General features: G+C 38.8%; 1 protein-coding gene across 1 annotated transcript in view; it reads left to right on the top strand.

Annotated features, from left to right (window-relative positions):
• The first annotated feature begins 6 nt into the window (after window positions 1-6).
• The window catches only part of STX16 (syntaxin 16), a 14,979-nt gene continuing 4,946 nt past the window's right edge, over window positions 7-10,039 (top strand). Inside the window, exons 1-6 of the mRNA XM_009643744.2 lie at window positions 7-87; window positions 2,622-2,633; window positions 5,045-5,152; window positions 6,384-6,524; window positions 7,082-7,244; window positions 8,205-8,296. Of these exons, the coding sequence (XP_009642039.1) occupies window positions 76-87; window positions 2,622-2,633; window positions 5,045-5,152; window positions 6,384-6,524; window positions 7,082-7,244; window positions 8,205-8,296 (528 nt within the window). The 5' untranslated portion in view covers window positions 7-75. The remainder of the gene's footprint in view (window positions 88-2,621; window positions 2,634-5,044; window positions 5,153-6,383; window positions 6,525-7,081; window positions 7,245-8,204; window positions 8,297-10,039) is intronic.

The raw sequence follows: 10,039 nt of genomic DNA, 5'->3' as shown, positions 1-10,039 counted from the left end.
GCGGTGCAGAGCCGGCAGCTGCTGGCCGAGCAAGTGAGTAGTTACGGCTCCTCCAGCCCTCTGAGTTCACGTAGCATGGCTGCTGCGGTGAGTCTCCTCCCTTCATCCTACTGTACCTTGCCGCGCCTGGGGCTGCCAGGCAGCCTTGCCGTGTGCCCCGCTCCCCGCCTGGCCCTGCAGCCTGCCCTGGCCCCCCCTGCCCGCCCGGCTCTCCCCAGCTCCCTTTCTCCGAGCCCTCCCCTCAGAACCCCACCGTCCTCTGTACTTTCCCCCTCTGCCCCTCCCTCCCCACCTTGTTGATGCCTTTTTCCTACTACTTCACGGAAAATGAATAGAAGAGATCTGCCTTTGTGCTGACCACGTCTCTATTCACTCCATGGGAATAAATAGCCTTACGGTTCTAATAAATTCATGTTAGCATTGACACGAGGTTTTTCATCCACTGCGCTTTTTGATGAGTCTTTTCCCCAAAGAAAAAATCCAAGTTATTTCATAAAGCAGAACTCTTCTATTCACTTCACTGTGGGCACTGTTAAATACATTAGTGTAGAATATTCTCATTGCTTGAATTTTTCCATAATTTGCTCTGATGTCCGCTGCCTGTTTTTTTTCCCCCCTAAATACAAATAATACCGAAAGCATCTGTGGGAGAGGGGAGTCAGTAGATTGTAGTTTGAGTCCTCATTATAGACATTCCCAAAAGCCATTTTTTCAGTGCCAGTTTGTGCCACTTTTTCTAAGTTTTGAGGTAGTCAGACTGCAATGGACCACTTGGCAGCTCAGCTCTACTGAGATTTTTACACTTTCTGTTCAAACTTATAATTTATCTGTAATAGTCACCAGTAAATATCTGCTGGCAGTCTCATCATTCTAAATTGCTTTGCATTAATGCATTTTTGCTAGGCAAAGCAGTACTTTGTGCTGCAAATTTTATTTCAATTGATGAGTGGTTGTTGAATGGTCTTTGCTCATTGTTAACTTTATTACACCCGTGTCTAACAAGCTACGTATTAAATTGCATTTGCAGAACAGGAACTGTCAATAGTAATGTGTATTAAGCATGTTTAATTTGGCACTGCATTTAGTGCTTGTTAACGTGGGGGTTTGCCAATATTAATATAACTTTTTTAAGATCCTTGAATATTTTTTTTTTAATATCACCTAGAAAAGTCAGTGATAGTTTAAACTCACACACGGGCTACTGAGCAGTGAAGCTGTGCTTTAACTCAACAGTGAGTGCAATAACACTTAGCACTTGCATAAAACGTTTATTTGCAGTGTTTGTTAATGTTAATTGAAGCTGCTTTCCAGGATGCTCATTCAAATGCAATCAAAGCCAACAGTGATTGGAAATTGTCGCTCTTGTGCAGTGGATGAAGTTAGTCAATGGCTCAGTCTTGATCCTGGTGGATAGTTGAGAGTTCCCTAGTTACTTAGTACAAGCGTACTATTTCTGCAAGAAGCGTAAAGATGATGCTATGAGTTATTCGTGTTTCCAAGGTGCCTATCCCCGTCAGAGTTGCAGTTAATTACCTTTTCTTTGGGGTGGTATCCCCAGAGCAGAGCTGCCACAGGCCAGCAGGGCAGTGTTGCAAATTCTGGCTCACAGTACTTTGGCTTACCTTAGTTCACTCTCCAGGCTTCTCCTGAAGAAATCCTTTCCTGTGAGAGCTCTCTGTCGAAAATTGCATTCTGCCCCAACAGACGCGTTCTCATGTGGACAGTCAACCACTCCTTAAATGCAAATAATCAAGTAGCATTTATAAGAGTACAGTCCTATTTCAAAAGCTTGGTATATGATAAGAGGGACCATTAGTTGAAGCCTGCTGCTTTGTTTAAACCACAAGTATTTTGTCCTTGTTTTAGTTCTGATATGCTTACTTTATTAATCTTTCAGTGAAATATCCTATTGCTCACGCATGCCCTCTGCAGTACACAGACTGATGAATAGAGAAGGTGCAGATATGTTGCAGACACTCGCCTTTTATATTTTTTCAGATGCATGTAGGATTATTGTTACCTGAAACTAGAGCATAACTGAAGTGTGTACATAAGTGAGCTTATACTATGTTTGCTTTCGCTTTTTGTCTTTTGCTGTCTGTTTTATCCTGTGATAACTGGGGTACTTGTCAATAAATGTCTTCCAAAAGCTTGTATGTGCATCCTCCAATCATAATCAAACCTTCTCACTCGCCAGTGGACGTTGAATACTGCAGTCAAATTGCCCTTGCTGTCACAGTTCAATATATTCTATTGCAATTTTTCTACCTGAAATTTTAGTAACTAGAAATTTCACTGTGCAGTTACTTTGGAAAATAAATTGAGTTCTTAACTTGATCTCTTATGTTCTTTCTGTTTACCAAGCAACTGAAATATTTTTTTAAAAGTTTGTGCACCAAGCAAAATGCTGACTTAAAAAGTAAAATATCATGATGTATTTATAGAATAGTTGTGTTTTAAAAGCCCGTTTGTTTTGTTCTTGGTAAACAATCATGCTGAAAAAATAATTTAGTATTTTCTCAACTTACCATACCCTATATCTGTCCTATGTCTTTTTTTTCCCTTTTATCTTTTGCTGTCTCTAACTGGATGGGGCTGATGGGATCCACAAATCACTTCAGGAGCTGGATGAGGTATTGCTTTTCACATTTTATTCTGCCGTGGTACACCAAACATACATCGTTGAACTAAAACATTCCTTTCTGTATTCTGCTAGTTCATTAAATTTTGTTAGATAGGATGAGGTGTCTCTGTATACACTAGATGGACAAGGCTGCATAGAGAAGACAAGCATTTTGTGATATAATGTTGCATTGTTAATAGATACATGTATAAGCTAATCTGACTTACTGTATACATATGCGACATAATGACTTTGTACAATGAAGCTATTGACTATTTTTTATGCTGTGCATAAACTGTACAAACTTTATTGGTCAGGAAATAAGGTCAGGGATAAAAAACAGACTTTCAGGAAAGAATTGCCCAGGAAGGAAGAGGGATTGTGTTTTGAAAAGGTGACAGGGTGGGGAACCACAAAGGTTTCTAGGCCTGAGAAAGGAAAATTAAAAATCTGGTAGAAACTAGGAAGTGAGGTTTTTGTGTGAAATCTTTCCCTGAGAACAAACAGTGAAGTAATTAGGTATGTTTCATTTGGTATAATTGATGATACCACCTCTTTCGGTCTCCAGTGAAGGAAGGTTATTTTATTTTATCTCTGAAATTACAAAGCCTGGTTCAACTGGCAACAAGATCTATATTTGTCTTGCAGTTCCATCCACTCCCATGCCTTCCTCTCAGAGGAGGAAGATGACTGGAAGTGTCTATGGCCCTGGTACTAAATGTTGCTCTGTGGCCCTGCACACCGTTAGGTGTGCATCATACTCAGCCTTAAATTTGAGAAGCATAGGCATGCTTGTTGGAAGGAACTTCTGTAGATCTTCTGGCTCAAGTTCCTGCTCAAAACAGGACTATTGGCAATTACTTAGGGTCATCCATGACTTTGTTTAAGCAAGTCTTGGAGACCTCCAAGAACAAAGATACCGTACTTTCTCTGGACAACCTCATCCAATACTGCGCCATTGTAGAAATGAGTTTGTACCTGCACTGTAGTGCTGAGTCTATTTACATAAGTTTCTAAACCCTACCAAGAAAAATCTTCTGATCTGTTTAAAGGTCAGTGGCACTAATACTGTCCTTAACAAAAGACTTCTTATTGAGGGCGAACAGCACACATTACTGGTAATGATATCAAAGCAGATAAATTAATCTGTACCTGTATATTCAAGACCAGACCATGGCTTTTGGTGTCTGCCAAACTGAGCTTTAAAAAAGCAAGCAAACAAATCTAAAACAAACACCCTGCACATTATATTCTTATTCCTTCATAGTTGTCATATTTTAAGCCTTCTTGAGGTTGAAATTATTCAATATGCATCAAAAAGTATTATTCAAAAACTAAGATTCTGATAGATTTATCATAGGCATTTTGACTCTTAAAAAATACTTCTAATGAGTTGTGTGGGTTTTTTCCTACAACCTTTTAATGTTTCAACCCTACAAATTGGATTCTGTTCCCAAAAATAGTCTCCAAAAAGTATACCGTACCCTTCTGCAACTACAGCTGTGTGCTGCTGTACATCAGTGTGCATCAGTCTCCAATGATATAATCCCCTGATTTGTTGCATCCAACTTACTCAAATTATGACTATTAATTGTGATAAAGGGTTTCTTTTACTCCTTCCCTATCTCCAGCCCTCCTGTGGATGTGCGGAAAGCTGTATATAAGCTGGCTGGCACATTCTCTTATTTACTCTCTGACAATCTCTGGAATTTTCTGGAGAACTATTCCACCCATTTTCCCGCAAGTTTCTTTACCTCAGACCGTATAGGTGAAGCAGCAAGCATGTATCATTGATATAGGGAAGTGTGGCTTGGTCAATTCCTTGGCTATTTTTGTTTAGCACCTTTTCATTTCCGTTAAATAAATAATTTAACAATTTTAGTTGCATGTCAGTTTGCAAGAGTGTTTATTCTTCAGCTGCCTAGTAGGTGGGTGCCTGGCTAAATACAACATTGTTTGAGAACAATCACAGGATACTGTTTCTATTTCTTGGAGATACAATAAACATTTTTACTTGGAGATTTTTCCCAAATGAGATTTTCAGACTTGCCTGACCCAATATAAGCCATGGCACACCATTGATCTCTTGGCTGTGAATCATTGTCTAATACAAAATGTACCAACATAAGAATTAACTTGAATTCTCACTGCAGTACCATATTTTCTCCTTGAAAAATCTGCAAAGAATTTATTCTAAGTGTAGCTTTCATCTTTCAGACCCTGTAGGAAGTGGGAGGATGTAGGTCATTAGCATCTAGGGACAAACCAGGAGATGTGGAGCTTGATCATACCTGCATCACACACAAACGCTTTTTTGAGGTTAATTTTTATGTGAAGGCATATATGCACTTTTCCTAATGCTCAAGGGTTTGGATCCAATTTGAGTATAATTAATTTGCTGTCTTTTTTTATCTTCTGTAGCTTGCTGATGATCGTATGGCACTGGTATCAGGAATAAGTTTAGATCCCGAAGCAGCAATTGGAGTAACAAAACGCTTACCTCCCAAATGGGTTGATGGAGCAGATGAAGTAAGTTGCGTGGCAAATCCAACACAGAGTTTGATTTCTCATGTAGGGATTTATTAGTGTTGTTCAGTTATGTTCTCAATGCTGTAAGTTTTATGATAGAAGTAGTTATTAGAAGAAAGATTAAAATAAGTGTGTTTTCTAAATTGACACCCTTGTTTAGAGGAAAATATCAAGCAAGCTGTGACTTACTATCTTGAAGGATATATTGCAAGTGAAATAAAGGGAGATTATCTAGGGCCAGAAATTCCAGAAGACTGGGTTTGAGTCATCAGTGGGAGCCCAGTATTAACAATACACTGGGACCATTAAGATAGGCATGCTGTAGCTGAACATTTAGACTTGAGACTGCAGGGAAGTTCTAAAGTTCTTAGCAAAGCAAAGTTGTTCTCAGTTTGAAACTTAGAAGGAAGTGTACAAAAAAATTAGCACTTCCAGTAGACTTTTTGTTTGAACCCATTGAAGGGTCCAACTGAGTAGACCCTCAAATGGTGAAGAGTAGCAGTTTACTATTTGAAAACAGAAAGTGTTAGTCTTCTAGCAGGAGAATTTTTCCTGCCTACGCAGTACTGATGCCTTGCAAGTTATGGAAGTATTTGGACAAATGCGAGGGAATGATTCTGGAGGCATCCGATTAAAAACCTTTTCCAGTATTTGGACTGAGAAGCTATTCTTGACTTTCAGAAAATCCTTCTAAAATGTACTCTCAGAACACATGTTGGCTCTTCAGTTTGTGCATACAAAACCTGTTGTGCAGAAAGATGATCAGTCTCCTGTCTACTACGATAATCATCATCCTTACAGATTTATTTTTAATGACTTGTTTGAAAACAGCAGAAGTTAAATGACATGCTAAGTTCAGGCTATTCAGTATTTGACAGAGTGGAAGGTGTGACCTGAATTTTCATTTATATTTTTGGAAGTTGACTAAACCTTTGTACTACGGTATTAATTATTTAGTGACAAAAATATTATTCCAACTTAATGAAGCATATTTGGAAACAGCAGTCTTGCCTAAGATTAACAAGAGCAGGTTTAAAAAGTAGCAAACTCAAAGTATATGAGAGTATTCAGTTACTTCTTTGTCAGTTTTTTATGGTTGTTTTTTTTTTAATGACCTTTGGTCTGCTTTACATAGATTTCTTTCAACAATTTTGGTCTAGCATTTGTCAGAAACTTTTCCTCTGAAACATTAGTCGCTTCCCGTTCTTCATTCTTGGGTTTTCTGTTTTAGATTCAGTATGATATCGCCAGGGTTAAACAGAAGATGAAAGAATTAGCCAGTCTTCATGATAAACATCTAAATAGACCAACACTGGATGACAGCAGTGAAGAAGAACGGGCAATAGAAATAACAACCCAAGAGATCACACAGGTACAGACTGCTTTCAATTCTAAACCTACAGTTTGACATATCTATAATGCATCATGATGAGGCAGTGGTTTCCTTTGACTAAAGCATTTCTTTTGTAATCAGTATTAGAGTGAGCCAGAAGTCCTGGGCTCTAGGCTTGCTACTGCACTCAGTGTCTCCATGAACTTCTCAACAAGTCACTTAACCTCCCTGTTCTTTTACCTGTTTGCTTTTCTGCTTGGAATAGGATTAGGAGGTTTCATCAAATCACATTTACAGATATCTCAGAAATACAGATAGCTACCCTAAGGCTTCCAGTCTAAGCAGTTATAATGAAGCAAGTGTCTTTGGTCAGAAGTAGTTACTCTGCTACCCTGTTATCTTTAAGTTTTGTTCTTCTGTGTTCTGTGTTTCCATGCCTTTTTAAACATTACACTGGGCAATAAGAAATTAATTTTAAAAATCTAGAAATCAAAATGTTAGTCATCCATTTGGAACTTTAGCAATGTGATATTTAAAGTGTGTGTTGCTTTATGGAATTGTTTTTTTTTTTTTTACTAATGGAATTGTTTTCTCAGTTATTTCACAGATGTCAGAGAGCAGTCCAGGTCTTGCAGAGCAGGTCGCGTAGTTGTACAGAACAAGAAGCACGTGTTCTCAGGAATGTAGTGTCTTCCTTAGCACAGTCCCTTCAGGACCTATCCACCAACTTTAGGCATGCACAGTCTGACTATCTCAAACGTAAGCATAAGGGATACCATAATACACGGGCACCTTCTGTGGAAAGCACTAATTAAGGTGTGCTTAATTTCTTGCTTGGGAAAACTGGAGCACAGAAGGGTTAAATGATGCATGCAGGGCTACCAGAAGTATAGTAGAGTGGAGGTTAGAATTTGGGAGTTTCTGGTTCACAGCCCATGTTCAAACTGCTTTATTCTACCTCTCTTTCATATTGCTAAAGGAAAAATTTCATGGTTAAATATATCAACAAAACCAGTGGGTTTCATCCATCCACACTTTTAATGCATCATTGCTTCTCAAACTGTGGACTGCAAAGCTCCTTCTATTACACTGGTGAAGCAGCCATTGGTTTCCAGACATAATACCTGCTGTCGATTGGTAGTCTGTGGTAGATAAAACTTCAAAAGGTAGTCTGTAATAAATTAAACTTCTGCACCACAAACAGATCAGAAGTGGAATATCCTCTGTTTAAAATTCTAAAATTGTGTGCCATTCTATTTTCAGCTAAGTAAGATTTTTTTAATCTTGGAAGAAACCCACAAAAATTTGATCTTCAAATTTAATACTGATACAATACTTCTTCCTCCCATGATATAAATGGCACAGGTGGAACTTAAGATCACAATTCAGACAAGGGATGTTTCTGAGAGAATATATTAGAAAATAGCCTAGAGTGACCATACTTTAAGGCTCTTAACTTACCTCATATTTTTAACTTCATGGAACATAATGACTTAAAGTCACTGATTTAATTGGACTCTTGCAAGCCTGGTTGATTTTTTTTTAATGCTTTGTTAAATAGTAAGCCTGTGTGGGAGGTAAAATTTAGATACTGTCTTTTATGTCATTATTAGCCAGACTTTCTTTCTTGTGCTTTTCTATCTGGTGCTTCAGATCTTACTCTTACTCTGATTTTAGTGTGCATAAATACTATGCTCAAACATTGTTTGCCTTTTACAGGCATGAAGAATAGAGAAGAAAGATCCAAACACTTCTTCGACACCTCAGTCCCACTGATGGATGATGGGGAGGATGATACACTTTATGACAGAGTAAGTTAAGATATTAGTTAAGATATTATTACACAAATTCAGTACAAAGAAACTTTTTAATGTACCTTTAATTTTAGTATGAAAATACCAAAATGGCATGCCAAGAGCACCAAGCTACATGGAAATTCTATTTTTGCAGATGTCAGTGGTGCATTTTCCTAATTAGTATTGCTGTTCTGATGTTAGATGATTGTGCCATCAGCCTTAGAGTTGCAGCGTGAGGGAACTCTGTTTGCCTACTGAATTCTCCTTACAAGACTGACAGGGACTAGAAGGTCTGTAAATACAGTGCTGTCCTTTGTCATAGCACCTTTCTGGGCAGACGCAAGAGTAATTGTTAGAAAACTGTGTTTCTGAGTTTGGGTGGACTTTAAAGTGTAACTGAAGATTTTCAGTATTACAAGTTGTTGCAAATAATGGCATAATGATTTTTTTCTGCACAGTTGTTACATTGTAGAGCTGTACCAGACCCACTTCTTTGTTTTACTTTGTGGAGTTTGGGGATACTGCATTTCTAAGCAATGGTGGGATCTGTTCTATTGTGTCCTATCCAATGGCACTGCAGAATGCTCTTAATTGTAATGCTTAATGTTTAACCGAAAAGTTACCAAAAAAGTCAAGGCAGCTTTTCAGCTAATCTTGTGTATAAGAGGTTTTTCACTTATCTCTAAATAAGAGTGATGGGGTGTTGTGGTTTAACCCCAGCTGGCAACTAAGCCCCGCACAGCCGCTCACTCACTCCCTCCCCTGGTGGGATGGGGGAGAGAATCAGAAGTGAGCAAACTCATGGGTTGATACAAAGACAGTTCAGTAAGTCAAGCAAAAGCTGTGCACGCAAGCAAAGCAAAACAAGGAATTCATTCCCTGCTTCCCACCAGCAGGCAGGTGCTCAGCCATCCCCAGGACAGCAGGGCTCCATCTCGCCTAACGGTGACTTGGGAAGACAAACGGCATCACTCCAAATGTCCCCTCCTTCCTTCTTCCCCCAGCTTTATATGCTGAGCAATGATACCATATGGTGTGAGATACCCCTGGGGTCAGTTGCGGTCAGCTGTCCTGACTGTGCCCCCTCCCAGCTTCTTGTGCTCCTGGCAGAGCAGGGGAAGCTGAAAAGTCCTTGACTGGTGTAAGCACTGCTCAGCAACAGCTAAACAGCAGTGTGGTATCAACATTCTTCTAGTACTAAATCCAAACCACAGCGCTATGCCAGCTACTAGGAAGAAAATTAACTCTATCCCAGCCGAAACCAGGACATGGGGAAAGGATAGTGTTCAGTTGTGAATGGCCTTGGGAGGCAAAACCAGTAAGGTCTCTAGTTTATAAAAAGAAATCAGAATTGCTGCTGTGTCTTTACACATTGGTATTATGGGATTTTCTGTAGTGCTGAATCAATCAGTAGATACTCTGTAACTACCAGACACTTTCATGTATTAGTTTTGTACACCAATAAAAACATTTTTTAGGACAGATTTTACTTTAAGAAGTTGTTCTTGTGTTTGGGCAGAATGCAAGATTTACACTTTCTCTGCTCAAACTATAAATAGCTGTCCAAGTTATTTTAGTGACCCTGAAACTCTGTTTTTAAAATACAGTAATTTTTTTTTTTTCTTAGATACTTGTCTACTGAGGAAATTCCAAAAGGACCATTGTGCTATGAAATCTAATCCTTATAATTATTTCTAGTGTTTTCATGCTGTTGATGTTAGTTCAACATCTAAATCTTCTATTTCAACAGGGTTTTAC

Source organism: Egretta garzetta, unplaced genomic scaffold (assembly GCF_000687185.1).
Source record: "Egretta garzetta isolate BGI_Z169 unplaced genomic scaffold, ASM68718v1 scaffold158, whole genome shotgun sequence".
Taxonomy (NCBI): Eukaryota; Metazoa; Chordata; class Aves; order Pelecaniformes; family Ardeidae; genus Egretta; species Egretta garzetta.
Note: the sequence above shows the minus strand (reverse complement) of the source record. Positions and strands in the feature narration are given on the sequence as shown.